This window comes from Plodia interpunctella, chromosome 1 (genome assembly GCF_027563975.2).
Source record: "Plodia interpunctella isolate USDA-ARS_2022_Savannah chromosome 1, ilPloInte3.2, whole genome shotgun sequence".
Lineage (NCBI taxonomy): Eukaryota > Metazoa > Arthropoda > Insecta > Lepidoptera > Pyralidae > Plodia > Plodia interpunctella.
Window position 1 is genome coordinate 7549354 of NC_071294.1, and position 22789 is coordinate 7572142.

Sequence of the window (22789 nt, forward strand, 5' to 3'; positions counted from 1 at the left end):
GGATTTTATTTTCGGGGGTTTACAGCGAAATATAGAATAAAGTAAACATATGTTTAAACATATCTACACTAACTACCAGACTCCACCGTAGTTATATAATAAATTTAAGTATGTGAGTGAGAATACATGATTTTTTTGCAAAGGTACCTAATTAAAATAACTATCTTATTTTGTCGATGTGGATGACAATGATAACCTTGACCCAATTACCAGATTTTATATATTTAAATACACATTTTTGTAAACCATTATCTTTATAGCTAGTAGATCTCTATATATTACCTATCTAGTAAAGTCTGTGTATTGTGTTAAAAGCGGCATCGACCCAAACTGCTTCATCATTACTTATTTAGATGACGACGCATAATGTTTTCTAAAGTTATTATTTTAATGAGTCTTATGATGTTTTCAAGTACTACTTAATTATATATTATAAGCACATCTGGTGTAGTTGTGATAATATGTAATAATGATTTAATAATTATTATTGTTGAATTTGAATCGGTGTCAATAAGGAGTCTGCTGATAGACGGGCGCAACGGCGGCAACGCGGCGGCGGTCACAGGCGGTAGTCGGCGGTGTAGGCAGTGCGCAGGGCGGGCGGGGAGCGGAGGGCGGGCGGCGGGCGTCGGGCGCGCAGTGCTCCTCGCGCAGGACCGGAGTGGTGTTCACTCGGCGGCGCGCCACGGCGCGACATGCCCAGCTGATGTTTATTTATACCGCGAGCTCGGAGGAGGGTGCGTGCGGAGGGCCCTCCCCGCGGCAGCACGGCGCCGCGTGATGCAGCCGAGCGAGCTCGACACCGCGCACGCCGCTAGCGGAAACCCCCCGCAGCGTGGCCTCAACGGTGGCCGGTTCGACTTTGACGATGGTGGAACATATTGTGGTGGTTGGGAGGATGGCAAGGCCCACGGTCACGGTGTGTGCACAGGACCTAAAGGCCAGGGCGCCTACGCTGGCTCCTGGCACTTCGGCTTCGAAGTTTCCGGTGTCTACACCTGGCCCAGGTGAGATAGTGACTTCGCCCGGGCCTCGCACATGCCCGAGCGCAAATCCGCGTTCGAAGCCGCTCCAAAAATAGGCTGCTATTAATAATTGAGTTCGGTGTTTCGCTAGAAAACGTGTGTAACGGCGGTGAAAGTGCCTCATGGCCCAATCACCTCCGAAATATTCATATCGATCTGTAGCCACTGATAACGACACGTGATAACAGTTTCATATATGTGTCAAATCACTATCATACACACACATACAATATTTTATAACGACCCAATGTAAAACAAATCATGATTTAATGAATTGTAATTGAGAAGAAGGGTGCGTGTGTCAATATCTACAATATTTGCTATGTAGAACGTTACCGTGAACGTTGAGTTTATTCTGTCTGACTGTGAGACTGATGCTGATGGTAACGGAAAGTACATGTAGACCTTGAGTTGCCTAGAATACCAATAATAACAAATAAAAATTGACCTCACAAGAAAAATATTTCATATGTACCTAGATTATTTCTCTTTTCCCTTCTATAACTCTGCAGTTAGGTACTCCTTTTCCGCAAAATGTCTTAATCAAGTTGCAATTGTTGTTGCACTTTACAACATAGCCCTTGTATAACATTAACTACCTAACAATAAAAAGTACCTATCGAAGGTGGAAACCAAAACACACACGGTGAGGCTTTCATTATTAATAACAATAAACATAAATTATATTGCAATGATAAGAACAACTCGCTTATGACCCTTATTCAATGCCTCGGGGCTTCGCTCCCGTGGAAATTTCGGGATAAAAAGTATCCCATGTGTAATTCCAGGATATTTTCTACCCGTGTACCTACCAAATTTCATAACATTCGGTCCATGAGATAATGCGTGAAGAGGTGACAAACACACTTTCGCATTTATAATATTAGTTGGGAAACCCGCGGTTTATCATTCGCTGTAATTATTTTAAAAAATATTCCGCTTTTAATTTTGTACACAGTAGCGCACAGTACTTTATAAAACTCCGTTATTTATCAAACTTTTTGACTGTATTTTATTTTATATATTTTTCTCATAGTTCAGTTCTTTCTTTTTCAATCCAAAGCTTGACTGCAATAAAATTACTTTGCGTTAAATCCGTCTTAACGCTAATTTATGTTTGAATACCTAGTTATTACTTATATTCCTTCTGTAAATGGTGCAATAAAGAGTTCATCTATCTTTTGAGAGGAGTTCATCTTTCGGATCCACTCTCTCATCTCTGTTAAAAAGCAACGAAGTTTGGGGTTGGGGGGAAATAAACCTTAAAATTAAAGATTCGGCTGTGACTATCTCCTTGGGAATGCTATAGTTGCCTATCAGCTGCCTAGGCTGTGCCTAGGCTATCCTTAGTCGCCTCAATATCGGCAAAATCGTTAAATATCGTCAAAATCGTTAAAGCTGTCGCGAAGAAACATTTCATAGTATCTGAATCGGCGTAAATATTATATGTCCAGTACATATGTTATATGAGGCAATATCTAAATATCACATACCTATACATTATTAAAGCATGTTAAAGGTGTGAGTAACAATAATCATAATTTAAACTAGAGACTTCAGTCAATAAAGTAAATTAACAAATGGAATAAATGGTAAACGACTCCGCCTGAATGTGATGTTGTGCCAGGACTTCCGGTTAAATCTCGGAGCTTATGCCTGCTTCAATGCAACCCACTTTCATCAGGTCATTGCTCCATCGCACGGGGCATCCCGACCGATATTCTGATTCCTGATTGACCTCCATGCTAATAAGATTCAATCAATACTAGCTTCATTAGCAATCTGCGTGATGCAGATACCGGCGTAAATTATACAAGGTTGTAATAAGAGACCTTATAACAACTATCTTGGTCTTGTTACTCGATCACCAGGGCCGGTGTCTACTCATATATCAAGGTGTCGATTATATTAACGATAAGTCATTGTCGTGTCTCAATAGTAGTTTTTAATGCGGAATAACAAGAGACACTAATGAAAAGCAATGTTGACTTAACGTAAGCAGGATCGACATCCAGGTTGGATGTATTTTATCGATGTGATGCAATTTAAACAGACAGAATTTAGACAAACAGATTCACTTTAAAAGTAACAAACATAAAAAATAGATTCTTCGTGCAATTTAAAAGTGATATCTACAATAAGTATTAAAATTGGGCGAAAACAAACAAAAAAGATTTTGACAAAAATGTTGTTGGCTTTTATTGTTGTAGTTACAAGGTCTCCTTTGTTACATTCAACGCGTACATAAAACTCATATCCGTGCTACAAACCGTAGAGGAATCTCCTTGGTAGCCGATCTTGAGTGCACCATCAGGAACTTATGATAATAATGCACTGTAAACTTTAAGCCACATTTGTAAGGAACTTTGTTTATTTATTTATGTACACAAGTTAACAGTGCAAATATGAAACTTCAAATAGGAATCTAAGTACAAAGGTCCTACTTATTTTCAACCGAAACAAAAATGAAAAAAATGAGGCATAGAGGTGGTATTTTTTTAGTTTTCAAATTAAAGTTCTTAAGAAAATACAAAAATATTAACTTGTAAACACGCAAATTATGAACACTGTTCATAATTTACTGTAACATGTAAAACGTGTTATTATAATACTTTGATTATAATAACATGTTTTACACGTTACACTAAACTCAAGTTTATCTGAAATCACTGTTCAGTATTTTTATTTCTCATAAGAAGTGGCTATCATATAAATAAAGTTTTTTTTTAAAACGAGGCTATCAAGCGTCAAACCACTAATGCTGCGACACTAGACTGACAAATACTGGTATTGTACCGTAGCATAGGAATAAGACCCACTACCGTCTTTATCCATATTATTACTAGTTCACGAGTATTAGTTGCCTCTTCTCTTGCCAGAGGTGTAAGTAGTCGTAAAAATCAAGTGATGATTATGTCTTTAGGTAACTTGAATAAAATCTGACAGCAGTGTTAGCAATAAACATACTCAAAAGGAGAGAAGAATAGTTTATCTTTACAAAAAATATTAAATTGTTAGACCTTTAGGGAAAATAAAAAATGCAAAGCAGTTTTATAACATAACCTGGGAGTACCTCCAAGCGGTGAAGGCGGTAACAGTGTTTTTATCCTGCAATTCTCACGGGAGCGAAGCCCCGGGGCGCAGCTACTATTATAAAAAGAAGTACCCCTGTCGCGTCAGTCTTTATGAATGCGAAACCATCGGACGGTATAATTTATTATGTTAGTTACTAATATTATTATTACTATTCAATTTACAAGATTGTCTTCTATGGCCGTCATTGCCCGGTACAGCGTACGGCCAAGGGCCAGGTAATCTTGATGTTTTGTATAACTTCAAGGTTAGCTTATCTTCAACCTTCAGACATTAAAGTAAGGTTGTTTTTGCTTTGGCAATAAAAAATCCTTTCAAAGACTTACCTATTGCCAAAGTTTGCAATTTAGGAAATACTTCTTTGAAGAAATGTTAAAACGAGCTACTTGCAACTTCGCGACCTTTCCTATTGTTTATCTTGTAAGGATTCTCGTTATTTGCCAGAAACGGTTTCTTTCCCTTTTGTAATTTGTTTTCAAAAGAATGTTTGAACACTGCAGCGCCCCTAAAATATGAGCACCTAATTATTTGTCGACAGTATAAGACTGTCTGTCCGTCCCTATGAACAGAGACAGAGCGAGTGCATGCTTAAAGCTGTGCAATGGATTTTAATGCGGAATTTTAAAAGATACCTAAGTGATTTGTGTATATGGTGAGTGATTCCTGAGATAGGTTTAGTGGTTTAGGTATTAATTTATTATGGCTTTACTCGAGCCCGGCTTCGCTCCGGTATATTTATAAACGTTGACACGCCTGACACCCCTGGTGTTGCAGGTGTCCATTGGCTGCGGTGACCACTTCCCATCAGGTTGGCCGCATGCCTGTTTGCTTTCTCAGTAGTATAAAAAAATATATGATAATAATAATCTTGGATGTATTGATTCACACTATAATGCAAGAAAATTAACATAACACATTTAATTTTGGAATTTTGTATGGTAACTTAATAAGAAAATTATTTTAGTAAACAATTAGAATCGATTAACATCCATCTAGATATCACGAAAGGGTCCGCATACCCTTACATTTGTTTGTTATGCTGCTTATAATTATGGTTCTAGTTCAACTTGTCTAATAAAGTTCAAATTTGAAACACAGGTAGCTTCAGTTCTTAGTTACTACTTACTGTATTTACTCTTGTAACTCTAAAAGATAAATTATATTTCGTTTGTTTTCAGTTTGCAAAAGGCTTCAGTTTCAAGCGTATCGCTAACGATTTGTTTGCTACTCTTGTCAAAGAAATATCAGATTTCTACAGACAATTAATTTCTCATTTTGTAGGAAAAGTAACGCAAATACATGACATGAAACAGTTATGGACATTTAACATCTTTGATTTTATGGTCAACCGTTGAGGTGGACCAGCAGTGGTGTTGATGATAATAACGAATATTTGATATTTTATTAAGTAATTAACAAACATGTGAGTTAAATGGCTGAATATGAAAGACAAAATGAACTTTCGATTATATTGGTACGGAGAAGAACATTTGTAATGATTTGAATACGCTTTTAAACACGCGATATATTTGGCACTGAGTTCAGCGTGAGTTTACGTATGAGCTGATTGTCGTCGATCAGAAATCAAAGTCGAGATCGTAAGCTAGATGATATATGGCAAAATATCACACGACATTAATAAATAAACAATAATAATGTATAGCTATGCAAATAAATTTGGTCATTTCTTAATATTTTTTTATAAATTACTACATTAATGTAGTGTTGCTCTGTGGTCGTCGTGTAAGTACACTACACTGTTTTGTTTTACACAGCTGTGGAAAAATACAACATCGCAAGCGAGGATTTACTATATCGATGTATTACATCATACATATATCTCGTTGAAAGTTGCATGTGCTACTTACGAGACACGTTGCGGGAAACGGGACGGGACATATATGTAGCGGGAAACGAGTCCCACCTCCTCCATAACTTAGGACGAAACGCGGTATTGAAGGAGAGACAGGAGTAGGCAATTACCTGCGTAAAAGAACTTCGAATAGGTTTAGCTGGGAGCAAAAACAAATAGCCGAGTTTACTTAAAATTACTTTCAGAATTACCCTTGTTTACTGTAATAAACATGAACTAAAAACATAATCTTTCGTAATTTAATAAAATATTCCGGGTCTAATCAGATAATATATACTTTATCTGATTATGCCCGGAATATTTTATTTTTTTCCTTTGTCACTATCTCTATTTTCACTTTATTGAAAGAACGAGAGTAAGAATGAATATTCTACCAAAGGAATTACTTTTTTAGTTTTAATAAGCTTATTTTTAATAAGACTCACGTTCAACTCGTATTTACCAAAATAAGTATAATTACCAATATAGTGGTTACCTATACACATGTTTCAATATGGTAGTATAAGAGTGACCTTTTTCAGTGTTTCCCAAGGTTAGATTTTTAACAAACACTGTTAGTTTAGCCGGTTAGATAGGTACATTGAATTCGTTACGATAGAATATTTGTAACAGCTATGCTATAAATAGAAACTAGACTCGAGTTCTCCGGAGCCGCCGCGCTTAAGTGCAGAACAGACCATTCCATTATCTTACCGCAACTAATAAAAACTGAAAGGAATTTAGGAGCAAATGTTTGTTATTATATTTCCGACTACTGAAAGTAGAAGATAATATTTTTGCGGATAAGGTCACTATATACAAATATAATTAAATATGCGGTTTTTGCATAATGTACAAAGACATATTTTTATGAGTAGGTACAAAGATCGTATGCTACATGTCATCTCGGAAAAAGAAGTAGTTAGGATACCTTTTCTCCCATTGGAAATTCACACGGGTGAAGCTGGAACCAAAATTTTAACCCATCACGTTAACGTCAACGTTTCATGACCGTGGACCGAACCTTTGAGGAATTCCCTCGTCTGGAGTTTATCCTAGGTGCACTAGCAGGTTACGAATATGTATATCTTAGTAATCCAATGTCATCCAAACTAAACGTGTATTTGACGATATCGCACTTCCTCAAAATTGGGTTGCAAAATGTTTAATTTTATTTAATCCAACTTTTTATTAAATATTTTAAGTTTGAATTCAAAGTTTTAGGATACATAAATACATAAGTAGGATCACTAATTCTTTAAAACAAATGAACGTGATCTATGTGATTTATATATTTACATAGGTACGTATACCTACACATTGTTATCGGTATCTTCTGTAAGTATAATATATCCCGGTTCATGTACCATATGCAATATTGTATGCCGATCTGATAACGAAAGAATAACATAAACAACCTGTGCCAGATGCATGATAATCGGATGGTATATTGTGGTGCCGTGGAGGTTGGGGTGGCCGATAGTGTCGTATCCTGATACACTGACGTCATCTCACACACCTAGTGGAAAGCCTATGTGGTCTTTAGTAATAATAGAGGTATACTGTGACCAAAGGGTCGGAAGCTTCTATGTTCAGCGGCTCAGCATAGTAGTACAAATTGGCATTACAGCCAGTCTTTTGGGCACGTTGCTCCCCTGCAGCTTGGCAAAAAGGCTTGATCTTGCTCAAATGCCATTGTTATATTTAAGAATTATATATTTTAGATATATTTATGGTATTTATTTCATTACAAAAAAAAATACATTTAAAAAATCCATAAAACGTCCACTACATCGATCCGTCGTCAATGAACATTTGAAATACACGGAAACAAGAAAAAGCTCGAGAGCAAAAACTACTTTCTAAAATAATAAAACTACACGTAGAACATCTACGAGGCTGCTACGAAATTCGTAGCAGAGTCTACATAGAGCGTCGTAGCGTGGACCTCGTAGTTGGTGCACGTCGTAGCCCTTAGCTGAAGCTATCGCGCTCGTAGCGCCTATTTAGGATTTCGGTATTTGAGCGAATTCGCGGGTACCTACACCAAGAGCACGCAATGCAGTATCTTCTTCAAAACAAAGAAAAACATACTTCCATAATCCATACCAATATGATAAATGTAAAAGTATGTCTGTCTGTCTATCTGTCTGTTCCGCTAAATGGCTAGACTGATTTTGGTCAAATTTGGTATGCACGTAGTTTTTCAAACATCAATCCCCAAATGAGGGGTGAAAGTTTGTATGAAAATCATGTCAGTTCCGCTTACGTAATATTTCGTTTAATTATTGGAACTTCTCGATACTTAGTTCCAGACAATGATAACATTTTTTACATTTGGAACTAATTTCAAGTATTAATTGAAAATTAGTAATAGATACTTCAAGTGCGAAAATGCTGTTATATATGTAATTATTTATTCGCCCTATAACCTTGGTTTAATCTATTACTTTAGTAAAGTAAAAAGTATTATAAAACTAAACGAATACGTAATATTATTTGCTTTTGAATAAATACATAAAAACAAACAAAAAATCTACGAGATAATTCCAAACTTTCTTCTTTCAAAGAGAGAGTATTTATATTATTATGAGTGCTTACAGACGATTGGATCGTTACAAATAGAGATCTTAATACTATGTTTATTACTATGGAGCACAGGTACCTATGATATGATGTTACATGGTACCTTTAAATAGCCGTAATAAATTATATATTCATAGAGCTACTAGCAGTTAACTGATTGACCTATTAGTCAGCATCTGAAATATATATGCTAGTGCCAATCAATATCAATTGAAATAAATTGAGAGGTACTTTATATTAATGTGAATAATAAATGTTACCAGTATTCTCAAGGCTTTCTCGTAAAGAAAACAACTACCAATATTTACTATGTACGGTACGAAATCCTTTATTGCGTATTATAGTAGGTATACATACGAAAATACTTAAAACTGAAATATATAAATCATCGCTGGAAGGAATTTCATTTACATAACCTTCTTTACATATGTAAAAGTAATATAATAAAATATGAACACGATAAACTCAAAAACTAGTTGATACAATTTTATACGGGTTACCAATAGATATTGTGATTTCTGACGATGGTTTAAGTGTATAGTTTATTGTGGTTTTACTTGAGCAAATTCAAAAAAGTTAAAAAAAAAACTTAAAAAATATTCAAAAAACTTCTATATAGATTACATTTTCTCATTTTACTTGCTCCTTCAATTAATAGTGAATGCGAAATTTCATATTAAATTTAAATATTTCAGTGGCAGCTCGTTCGAGGGCCAATGGCAGAACGGCAAGCGGCACGGGCTGGGCGTGGAGACGCGCGACCGCTGGCTGTACCGCGGCGAGTGGACGCAGGGCTTCAAGGGTCGCTACGGCGTGCGCCAGAGCACCACCAGCAACGCCAAGTACGAGGGCACCTGGGCTAGCGGCCTCCAGGACGGATACGGCTCCGAAACCTACGCCGATGGCGGTTTGTATTATCTAACTACTTCCCTTGCCAACTGAACCGCTCACATCTAGACGAAAATACATACGTTTACATGACCGTGGCATTCTTACAATGAATCGCTTCGCTTGCGGTATTATTCCAAATCGACCCGACAATTAATGGTGCATAATCGAGTTTTATTAACTGCTAATATATTAACCGTTTAAGTGTGAACAATTTCAAAATATTTTCATAAGTTCACGATTAGCGAGCCCACCTATTGACCCAGTTACGGTTGCGTGAACTAGGAAGGAACCATTTGCTTGTTTGCTGTCAGTGAAATTATGTGCGTAAACAAGATACACGGTCACAAAACTAAAATAGCGCTTAAGTCAACTTTTTAAACATTATTTTTTAAAACTTAATATTTTTTCTTTTGCTCCTTAACTGCTTTGCTTATTCTGACTAATAAATATTGAATACCTAGTGAACTAGTATCACATGAACTGACAGGGCAAATCAACCTTGGAATTTACCGAAAATCAGCTCGGTAATACCTAGGCAGGCATGTATAATTGTGTCCGCACACTACCATGAAACACGTCACGCAATCCTCGACACCAATCCGTTGACTCATAACCGCATTAAGATTACATACTCATTCACAAAATTATATGTAGTCATCGAATTCGTTTTACAAATACAGTTCTAAATGTTAGTCACATATCCGGTGTAGCACGGATACAAATAAAACGCAGAAAATATAATGCCTTTAGTCGATCTACTCATTCATTCATAGCCGCTATGGCATATCTACGTCATTCGGCGTCATGATGTAAGCTATAAATGGCAAACGTCTATACGAACACAGTATAGCTTTCACGCAAACTGCGCAAAGCGCGAGGTCGCGCTCGAGTGCACGTTTGGTGTGCGTGCAATAAATTATGAGCCAATTTTTTATTCAGATCTACTTAGAATGAACGATACATCAATTCATATCCCACATTGCGTGGAGTAAGAATTTTTGATATGGCTGTTCAATGGACTGAGTGAAGCCCTGCTGTCCATACAGCCGTCGACCACGCGGCCCTCGCGAGTTAAATATAGAGCAGGCACGCCCGCAACCGCGCCACCTCGCGCACGCCGGCGGACAATTGTGTCGGCCGCTCAACTTCAGCAACGTTGCTGTTGCAATAAAATAACAACAATGATTCAAAAAACTAAAAAGATTTGCTAAATATGTAATAATTGAACTTCTGTCAATTCTACTTTTTGACCGCAGTTTTCGCTATTATTCTACGACCCAAACGTCTGTCAACGTCTGTCACGTTCGGTCGTAATTCAAATTCATACTATTAATTTTAAAGTATCTTCTACGTTTAGCAATAACTACACTCACCCCTATAAAATCACTTTTGTTATCCTTTTCCCTGAAAATCTCTTTCACTTTTTGTCATATGCGAAAATGGTAGCTGCGCGTACGAATAATTTATGTACTACTAAGTAGTTCTACAACATAGCTTAAATAATAGAACAATAAACTTTTCTCGATAATAAGATAATAAAAATACTTATACATAAAATGCATTCCTTTTACAAAGCCCCGAAAAGATATTTCAATAATGCAATCTTTGCAATTTTATTTCGCTGGTGTTGCGTCTAAATGGAGAGTATTTTATTTTTTCGTGTAAATTTAACTAAAACAAATATATAATAATAATATAAATCATCAGATTATATGTTAAGTATATTATAATAATGTGAAAATTAGAAACAATGTTACTCAATCATGCGTGTTACCATCCGTTGGATTTAGTTGAAACTTGGCACTGGATAGCACTTGCCCTGGATTATACGCAAGATACCGGGAAACTGTATCTAAACTAACACTTAACTCATATCTATTACATTATTCTCATGGAACGATAAAGTAAAACGAAAAAATTCATCACTATTTCTTGTTCTGAAATAAAAACGACATGTACTATTTTTCTCTCATCTGAGCATTTTCCCGGTTGGTTCCACAGATTTGAAGCGTCGGAACCCAAGGGTCGGTTCTTACTTTTTCTTCTCCACTTGGGATGTCACGGTCTTCCCAAGTTGTCAGACCACTGACTCGCATGTTTTCCATAACCACATCAAATCAACACTTCTTGGGTTTGCCATAAATACTACATCTACTATTAGGTTTATCAATACATATAATAAATAGATGGAAATAAGACATCTTATTGTGCACGCTTGCTAATGTCTCGGTCTTAAGGGGCTATGATGTCATGAGAGACACATTAAAATAGCTGAAAATAGCTGCTCCGGAGGAGACCAATAATGAAATAATACTCATATCATAATAAGTACAGACATACAGACAAACAGACAGATTTCTTTTCAAATTATTACTCTATTGACTCTATCGCACAATTTTGTTTTTATGTAAATATATTTAATGTACAGAAATGTTTTTTCTACTGTTTTATTATATGTATTGATGTCGCATAAATTCTGTATACTTCTTATTTTATAACGCCATTCGTGGCGTGGCTGCTCCTGCTAGTTCTGTATTTAATTAAGCTAAGAGTTAGTTTCCACGAATACTATCTTTGTGATCACTATTATATCCATAACGATTAACTTAATAAATTGAAATTAAACATAGGTACCTAATCTATTCTTATGAAATAAAAGGAGGTCGAAAAGGCAACTAATCTTTTATTTAATTCTTAAAACATTTATGTACATATACACAATCTTCTGTCTCTTTTTTTCTTCTAACGGTTTTCAGCTGATATCACATTGCCAACTCTTCCAGTATCAAAACTATTATTAAAATATTACATAGTCACATGACAAGTTAATGGGCAACAAACATATTAAATAGTACATGCGAATACAATAAATTATTTATCTTAAATAAAAACACTGGCTGACATTGGAAACCACTTCAATATTATTGTTATCTAGGGTACATCATTAAATACAATTAATCTACATTTTCAGCAACTCCGTGCGAATTTTTGCGAGCGTGTAATTAGACGGATATACATTATCGCGGAGCAGTTTGCCGAAATGTGGCGGATTCGGTATACATTGCTGATTTTTCATTGCAATAAATGCAAACTACGCAATGCGTTGACATCTGTCTGAATTCGGTGATAGTATTAGTCAGCAGACAAGGTTCGGAAAAGTAAAATACCTACACTATTTAGAAATTTTAAAGATATAATTTGTTATTTTGTCGTACTGGCTCTATATAAGCGATTTCTATAGTTGACTGTTTAGAAACTCACAAAAACTTTTATTAATTCATGTTTTTCTTAATTATGTAAAACTGTTCTAGGCCGGCCTCCTAACCAAATGTATACAATTCTCGCCGTAGAAAGTAAAGCAATTTCAATGAGTTTTCCCGATCTAGGTTGAGAATCCGTATCTTTCACCAGCTATTCGGATCAAACATACACTATTTTCCAAATTTGCAACTGTCTGCCTTAGGAACATACCAAGGACAATGGATGCGAGGTTTGCGGCATGGGTACGGTGTGCGTACCTCGGCGCCATTTGGACTGGCGTCGCATTACAGAGGCAACGCGGGCGCGAGGCACGGCCACCGAGGTTCGCTGTCGTCGCTCACCGAGGCGGCCGGCACGCCCGATCCCAGCGACCGCCGCGCCACCAGGATGGACGACGCCAGGGGCGGCTTCGTCCTCAAGGCCAGCTCCGATGAGCCCACCCGAAGGGGGTCTCTCGTCGAGAAAACGAAAAAGGGACTATTATCGGTATGTACAACAACTTCAATTTGTTCTTCGTATAATTTTTACAGATTTCAAAAGAAAGCAGTCTTTTAAAAACAGAGTCAAATAACAAATCATCCAAGTAGGTTACAGAGATTGATTGCTGAAAATTCTGTAAAGAAAACGATTTGTTAGTGTTATTTTGTGCTTTTTTTGTAATGATTTCTTAGAACTTGGTGTTTGTTGCTAGCGTGAACAAATTCAAAGCAATTTCAAAGAAATCTGCTAAAATATAGTTCGTCGGAAGTGTCAGAAAAAAAATTTGGAACAGACAGACAGGGCGATTTGTTTTATACTATGTAGTGTACCTAGTAATTGGAATAGTGATAGAAGATTCTGTTTTGGTGTACTTGCAGAAGTTGCGCAAGCAGCGCAGTGCGGGTGAGCTGGATAAGCGCGGGACGGCGTCAGTGCGGTCGGGCGGCTCCGGCGGCTCGGGCTCCTCCTGGGTCTCCTCGGTGGAGAGCGCGCACTCCGCTGTCACGCACGCCTCGCTGCAAACCAACTCCAACGCCAGCTTCGTTGTAGAGGTCACTGTCTGTTTTCTACCTTTTAAATATACGCATTTAAATTGAAACAAAGAAAAATTTGTTTGCAAAATACATGAATACATACAAATTCGAATCCGAAAGCAGATTAAATTTCTTATAAGCAGTGTCTCTGTTTCGACATTGCAGCCGTCAAGAAGAGTACTTGTAGCGTTTTCACAAAAAGTCGGCCACGCATCGGCGACCCGTATAGAGTTGCTGATGGCCACGGGCTGCGGTGTTTGCTTACCCATACAACTTGCATAAACCAGTATGCAAGTTGTATGGGTAAGCCCACTGGTTTGTTATAAAAGAAAATTGGTGTTTTAAGAAAAAGCAAAAATAAATGAGAAGTAATTTACACTTAAAATAGACTTTGTTCATTAATTCATTAAAGGCATCTTCATGTCGACTAATTAATTACGACATATTTAACGTACTTGAGTTTGTATAGATCAGCGGTACTCAAACTTTTATGAAGACTGAACCCTGACGGATAGCTAACCATTTCACGAAGCCCTAAATTAAATCTTGTCAAATTGGAACTTGCTCCGTGTGCTGACATAACAGCTGACACTGACATAGAAACATATTTCATTGGTCTCCATTGGTTCCCCTAATTTTTTTGTATTACTAAATTATGTCGGTACACAAACTTTTTGCTTAACATTTTTATCATTCCTAATTTAGTATAGCCTATTTTTGTTTACTCTAACATTTTATCGCCGTTCATTTACTTCCCAAATTAGTCAGCAGTCCAAATAATGTATTACTTCTAATATTCATTATGGTTTAATTATGTTTCTCACTAAACAATTAAGCACAAAAGTATAACGCCTAATTTTTATTGTGCAATAATCTTTATTTACCTAACATCATGAAGCTTCCCAACCTAACCTAACTTTTTGGACACATCCAAACTACTACTACATCCAAACCATTTTAACTTTTGTTGGCATAGTTTGAAGCTCCGCTCGCTTCGCTCGCTCCACTTAATACTAACCTAACCTAACCGACACAGCTAGGTTTGTTATCTATATGATTTTTTTATTGCGGGGGGCTACCGCCCCCCAACCCCTTCGTACAGGGGGCTGCGCCCCCTTCACCCCCTGCTATCCGACTTAAGTTTTTAACCTGTTGTAGTACATTTCGAAATTATTATTACGTACATACATTCGATATGAGAATATTGTCTCAAATATTATTAAACTAGGTTACTGTTAAGTCTAAAGAAATAAATTCGATGTCGATTAGGATGTCTTACAATAGAGATTCGAAAATTGTAGCTAACAATTACAAGGCTAAATTATTAAATTAAAGTGCAGAAAAATCTATTAGACTAGATAATAATTGTGCGTTGTAAGTTTAGGTCAATAATGTTTGACGAAGTGAAATTAGAAACAATATTTTTTAACGAATCAAAGGGCACCCTACCTATTTCATAGTGTTTAAATTAGGTAATTTGCAAATTTGATTAAATCATATGAAATCATTTATTTTAGTTTTTTATCTAACACATTTTTCATATAATATGACCAATATTTTCACGGCGCTCCAACAGGATGCTTTCTTTGTTATACCTGACGCTCCAGAGCTCCATGAAGGTGAAGCACAATTTGAGAATAGATATAGACAAATCTAAGTTTTAATTGACAATAAGTTTTTCGCACATATATTTTATATTTCCTTCTTCTAAGGTCTCGAAAGTACCATCGCTTATCAAAATAATGCATTATTAAGAGTGTTAAATTTCAACTCTGTAGCAGGAATAGGTAATTTTTTTTACTTGTAATATTTGAATTACTGGCATCGAGACAGGTGAAAGTAAATAAAATTGAAAGTTATTATAAAATATAATATAAAAGAAGCATAGGTAGTCATATTTTACATACCTATGCAATTCATCAATATTTCGGTATAACTTGTTTCAGGATGAACATTTAGACGCCAGTGTAACGGAAACTTATATGGGTGAATGGAAGAACGACAAGCGTACAGGATTCGGTGTTAGTGAACGAAGCGATGGTCTCCGGTACGAAGGCGAATGGTTCGCGAACAGAAAATACGGTTACGGAGTGACTACATTTCGGGACGGCACACGAGAGGAAGGCAAATACAAGAATAATGTACTCATCACAAGCCAGAAGCGAAAACATATGTTCCTTATGCGCTCAGCTAAATTTCGAGAACGGGTCGACTCGGCGGTCAACGCAGCACAACGCGCTTCAAAAATAGCAATGCAAAAGGCCGACATTGCTATCTCCAGGTTAGTGATTATGTTATGTAGGCTAATATGTAGGTATTGTGCTAGCTAGTGCATGTCCTTACCCAATTACGATAAAGTCTGAAATTATATCTGACGACCTCGGTGGCGCAGTGGTAAAGTGCTTGCCTCTGAACCGAGAGGTCCCGGGTTCGATCCCCGGTCGGGTCATGATGGAAAATGATCTTTTTCTGATTGGTCCGGGTCTTGGATGTTTATCTATATATGTGTTTGTTATAAAATATAGTATCGTTGAGTTAGTATCCCATAACACAAGTCTCGAACTTACTTTGGGGCTAGCTCAATCTGTGTGGTTTGTCCTAATACATTTATTTATTTATTTATTTATTTATTTATATCTGTACCTATCCATATTATTTTATAAAATAAAATAATTGCATTTTATGAATGGGAATAAAAATAATTGCATTTTATGAATGGGCCTGCTGATTATATAACAGCAAGCCCATGCATAAATAAATGCACATAAAAATTAAGCATATTCTTCACAGTAAATAATATTATTTTCAATACAAATAATTATCAAATAAAGAATCCATGTTTAAACTTAGACGTGAAAGTACGTAGATAATTGAAGTCGAACAAAAATCCGGCCAATTCATTATTCCCCGAAATTTCATTGTTCCCTTATGTATAGTATACACGGCGACTAATAAATGTGACCCTCATTGAATACGAACTTTATTTAGACAGATCATACAATGCAAACTGGCAGAAAAGTTTGATTATAAGTTCTTTAAAAAAATAAAATACTGCGAATGTGAATATATGATGGACGTGATTGTAATTATACATTCAAAATTTTATTCTTATTATTTATTACGTAGACAGGTATCGTATAAAACAGTATGACTTGATAGAAAGTAAGAAAAGAATCTTAACTCCGGTGTTCGCGGTCCTCAATTCGCGTCTCAGGCCTCAACACCATCGTTAGAATCTGGTACGTTTTTAATCGGTGTACAATGTACTGTCTTACACATTACTTACAAACGTATTATTTTAAATAGAATTAATAGTTTTTAAATAAGTTTTTATCATCATTACATTCAATATTACGATATATGGATATAAATCCATACAAAATGAGAGGTGTACAGTAAAACAAATGGCAAGTTCTGTAATTTGCTGATGTTGATGTGTGATGTTGCTGAGTTGTCGTCAGAACGTGAACATGAACATATGCACCACACCCGGTCTGCTGAAACGGACAAACCAAATACCGGCCGTAGGCCGTACCTACGCAACGCTGCTTCCATCCATCAAGTCAATTTTGCTGACTCGTGAGTTGTCGTATGATTAATAAAAAAATAAATATTTTATTTTGCAGAACTGCGACCGCGCGAGGAAAGGCCGAACAAGCTGACGAAGCGGCAGACCAAGCAAAAGATGACTGTGATAATGCACAAATGACTGCGAAGCAATTCGCACCCGATTTTAAGCATCCCGGTTTTGACAGAATAGGATTAAGGGAAAGATACAGACAAAAGAATTTTGACGTACCTCTTACGACGCCCATATTGCAAGAATCTGACAAGATCTTGGATGGAAAGAGCATTCCAAATCATATCCCTCCGACGCATCCCCAAATTCCTCAGACTAATAGAGTTCCAAACGCTGTTCCTTCCAGACGACCTTCGGCACAGTATACTAATGCACCTTATCCCAAACCAGTCCAATCCATAGATCCAAGACTTGCAAATAATACTAGTTACATTACAGATAATAGGACAGGTGGACCCTCGTATGATTCGTATAATTATGGACCAAACCAAAGTAGTCAAGATAGTTGGTCATCACCGAATGTACAGTCTGACAAACCATATATGCCTAATGATCAAATAAATGCATATGGAACCACCTCCCCGAGTGGTGTGCAAACACAGCCTTCTTTGTATCGTTTAAATAGACAGGACGCTTTGCAACAACCACCTAATATGGATCAAAGTAGTCAACAATACGTTAATCAAGGACGTAGGCTTTCTTCAGCTAATAGACAAATACCAAACCAGAGACCAACTCAAGAATGGAATTCTCAAATTGGTCCAAGGAGACAAAGCATACTAGCTCAACCTACGAGCGGAGCTCAAGAAAACACATATGTGGACGCGGCAGCTGCTGCGTATGGGCGAAATGAATTTCGAAGTGGAACTGTGCATTCCGAAGGACCTCTCGATAGACAAACGATGGATCCTGATTCACAAGTTTATAGACAAAATGTAGATAACCAAGGATATCGACAAGCTCTCGACCAGCAAGGATATAGACAAGTTCCCGATCAACAAATGTACCGTCAAGGGCCTGCCGACCAACAGCAATATAGACAGGCGAACCAGATAGAACAAGAGATGAATGGGGTAGCCCGTGCTCCAGGTCAACGACCTTCTATAGATTACTTCGACCATTACAAAAGGCCGCCTAGCCGCGACGGGAGTGTAGATCGTTACGGCCGACGATCTCGCCAGCCGTCGGTGGAAGCAAGTGCGCCGAGCGGCGGCTCGCGCGCGGGGTCTGTGGCGCCGCCGCCCGCTTCACGTCCTGCCTCGCGCGCCGCTACGCCTGCTGGCAATGGCCATCTAGCGTCTGGCCGCGGCTCTATTTCCAGAGCGAGTTCTCGAGAAAACCAACCCTTTGAAGAATCACTATTGCGAAAAAGAACTTTAGGGCAAGAAATATCTCCATCACCTTATCAACCCAAGAGGACGGAGAGCTTATTCGTGCCACAGAATCCAGCACCACCGCCTCCTGCGCCCATGGCTGGAGGAGGGGGACGAAAGGTAAGATGGGTAATTTGAAATAATCTTCATTATTATTACATACTTACCAAACATTTAAAACAGACCTACTACCGTAAAACAAGGCCTTCGAGTTTCGTATGTGTTATTCTAGATTATATTTTACCCATGTTCCCCCTTATCGAACCCGTGTACATAACAAATTTTATCTAGTTTCCCAGCAGCTGAAATATATTTTAAAATATTTCAATAAATATTGAAACCACATAAAAATTATCACTTGACCAACTAGGTACCTACTAGGCAAAATAAAAGTCTGTAATATGTAATAAAAATCTCAAATATTGAGTGGGTGATGAAATGGGAAAGACGCCTTAGAACTACGGACATCTATATATTCGTATATAATATAAGCGAAAAACACTCACTCACTCACTCACGTATCACGAAATCTGAAAAACTACTGAGCCCATAAAGATGAAATTTGGCAGGAAGATAGATTGTGACTAGGAGACATCCGCTAAGAAAGGATATTTCGAAATTCCATCCCTCAGGGGGTGAAATAGAAACTTCGTCATTTTTAAAGTGAGACACATTAAATTTTTGATTTAAATTTGTTATTATATTAAAAAATTATGATGCATTAATTCGATTTTGAAAATGACATCCCTTTAGGGGTGAAATTTAATTAACATGTCATTAGAACTAATAAAAACAAATTATTACAATAAAAAATAACACAAGTTTTAGAAACACTCCATAAGAGTAAAACTAGATCAAAATCGATTGGTCCGTTTGGAAGCTACGATGTTGATAGAGACATAGGTCATAGATACAGATACACAGACACGTATTAAACTTATAACACCCAATTCTTTATATCAAGGGTTAAAATTGACTTGTTTATATCTGTTGGCTTACGTGGTGAATTCACTTCATAGTAGTAAAATGCTTCGGATTGTCGGTCAGGCGCATGCCGCGGTTACGTCGTAGGCGTCCGGCGCGGGCGCGCGGCGGGAGCAGCCCGTTCTATTTCTAAATTGAGACAGTCACTCGGCACAGCTTTCCGCGTATCACCTCTTCGCTATATTTAACTAAAAAACTAAAAATCGCAAATTAACCGACTTCCCAGCGATTTCTTATCAAATTACAAAACTTAGTGCTAAACTGATAAAAATTAATGACAAATGGCAAAAGTTCTTGTGTATTGTTTTAATTTTTTAAATTTGACATTGAATAGTTTAATGATGTAATAAATATTAGTGATGGTTATTAGTAACTAACTAAATATTTACATATTTTTGAATGAATTAAGTACATCAAAATGTGGTATCAAGGCGAAGATGAAGACGAGGAAGATCTTATGTGTTCGCCGGCGATTCTCGCTCGGCGAGCCTCCGAAAGTTGGATAAATGTGCCTCCAGTAGAGGTAATAAATAAAAAATAAGAACAAGATATAAACAAAGTCCTCTGCCACGTCTGTCTGCTCGCGATAAACTCAAAAACTACTGCACAAATTTTCATGAAGTTTTCACCATGTGGAAGCTTTACATATAAATTTTGTTATGTTTTTACAAGCCGTGACGGGCCTCTAATTCACGATATTTCGGCTTTGATCTGACAAAGGATGATCACAAGTAGTTAAACAAGACACATTCTAAGAATTATGCATACATCAAATTAATACAAGGCCACGGACAATGCTTTGGCAGTGGCGAGGTATTGGTCCTGACAAATTAAACACCAGAGTCGACACACTAAGAAGATACAAACAAATAAACATGAAATTGTAATATCATTGTTATGTGGGCAGATGCTGAGCACGCCGCAGACGCTGCAACGCAAGAAGTCGCTGCCGGACGTGGCGGGCATGCCGCGCGCGCCCGACGCCATGTCGCGCGAGGAGGTCTCCGCGCTGGGCTCCGCGAGACGCGAGGAGGTGCGCCGCATGCACGAGGAGACTGAGAAACTGCGCGCCAACCCTCTGCTCTACTTGGTCAGTCCGCAAGTCAAGGTGAGCTGATATTGTTCGTATCTCTGGATATCTTGGGCGCCAACAACTCATAGAAGGAAAAAGAAACAAAGGTTTTTTGGCTTTAAATATATATGTTTTTCTTTAGGCAAAGATGTCTTTGTTCATATAGAATGAATTAATATACAATTTCATAATACATTCACTAAAATACATAATAATTATTACCAATGTCTGTCTCGACGCGTCGTCGCATATGTCACACTTTTCATAAATTCGTAGCAACATCGTAGAACAAGTGCTACGAACTAATTTTATCGTAGCTAGTGCTACGAACTAATTTTATCGTAGTAGCATTATTAAGGAATTTTTAACTTCATCTTTCATATCGGGTGTATTATTGGTACCAGATTTTATTCAAGTCACGTAAAAGCATCTGACATAAATCATGGAATTAGATCAGCGGTTCACAGAGTGTCTATAGCAATGTTGGGCCAAAGGGGTAACGTCTTCAAAAAAGTGAGAGATACACGGAATATATACGGCACGGGTATTTAAATAGCTTTACCATATCGGTGTAATTCATGGGTCAGTTTCGACATAATCGCTTGGTGTTTGCAGGACTGGTTCTCCCGGCAGCAGCTGGTGATCCTGGTGTTGTTCATCAACATCTCGCTCGGCATCATGTTCTTCAAGCTGCTCACGTAGCGCCGGCCGGCGGCGCGCGCGCGCCTTTTCTCCTCCACTGTATACATCCAAATATTGTAAATATTTGTACACCCTTGGTCGAGACTAAACTTTTGTTTCATGTGCAAAATGTTAACTTTGCTATTTATTATGACCCTTTTTATACGAGTTACCATTTTAATTTTAAAAATATCGTATTTATTTGTTGATAAGGACTTCGGTTTGCTAGTGTACTTTTCTTTGACGTTGTGTAAGTGTGCAAAGAATGACAAGAATTTCAAGTGCAATTTTATAAGCTCCACCTGTCAAACTTTTACAACTTTGTGATGCGAGTGATATTCTGTGACCACTGGACTGTCGAGTGTAAGGAGCACGAGTTATTAATGGACCTGCATATTGTAGGTTTGATATGCTTTCGAAATGATGCTTGATGTCTTTTTTTGCCTTGTTTCGAATACAAAACACAACACTGGCTTAAGTACCATGAAACTCCTTTGTCGAAAATTATTTGTTATCAGTTCCATATTTTTCATACATTCGCATTTTAACGTTATCTAAATACGTTTTAATTAACTACTCCATAGAGTGAACATGTTGATATAATTCTTTATATTGACATGATAAACAAACATGTTTAATGTAGTTTTGATGAAACTCTTTCCATTAGTTGAAAGCTATCCTGGAGTGATATTATAGCACAAACTTTGATAGAATACGAATAGTAATTTTAAAGTGTACATAAATGAATTTAAAGGATCTTTACAAATGTACTTATATACAAAAAGAACTAGCCTACTTGATTCGCTTGTAGGCATTACATGGAAAAGCGTATGCTTTATTTTCCTATACTGTAAAATTTTAAATTATAGTTATTAAAATTTAAATATGTACTTATAAAATCTGTCTAGATCATTATTACCCCAGTTTTATACAAAATGTATGCTTCGTTTTATACCTATGACGTCAATTCTCTTAAAATTGAAGTTTTTGTATAAATAATAAATCTATAAAAGTTATTTACTATATTAATTGATATATTGGCATGGGAATCTTGCGAATGAGACTGTTGACGAGTTCTGTACAACGAAAGTTGTGGAAAGACGAGCATTCTTTGAATGGATGGATATATTATATAAACATTTATAAGACAATTTTCACAGTTTCATTATTATTATGTAAAAAATATAAGTTATTATCTCTAAGAATTTTAATTACTTGTATCAATTTTATCTACGTTTCACAAATAAAATATTTTAACAAAACTAAATAGAATTTTATTTACTCATACACGTTGAAAATAATGGGATCACCTATTTACCTAATTTACCTCCTACGCCAATGCATTGATAGATATGTGTAGAGTAAGTATGATTAATTA

The 22789-nt window shown here is 37.0% G+C and overlaps 1 protein-coding gene across 2 annotated transcripts; it reads left to right on the forward strand.

Annotated features, from left to right (window-relative positions):
- The first annotated feature begins 627 nt into the window (after window positions 1-627).
- jp (junctophilin) lies at window positions 628-22683 on the forward strand. 2 transcript variants are annotated; one of them, XM_053756961.1, is made up of 8 exons: window positions 628-1007; window positions 9252-9463; window positions 12911-13194; window positions 13566-13739; window positions 15668-16002; window positions 17348-18794; window positions 20566-20766; window positions 21346-22683. In XM_053756961.1, the coding sequence occupies exons 1-8, from the start codon at window positions 781-783 to the stop codon at window positions 21430-21432; spliced, it is 2967 nt and encodes a 988-aa protein (XP_053612936.1). In that variant the 5' UTR covers window positions 628-780; the 3' UTR covers window positions 21433-22683. The 2 variants fall into 2 exon arrangements, with proteins under 2 accessions (XP_053612936.1, XP_053613013.1); XM_053757038.2 differs by lacking the exons at window positions 628-1007; window positions 9252-9463; window positions 12911-13194; ... (1 more) ...; window positions 15668-16002; window positions 17348-18794 and adding an exon at window positions 19692-20181.
- Window positions 22684-22789: the final 106 nt, after the last annotated feature.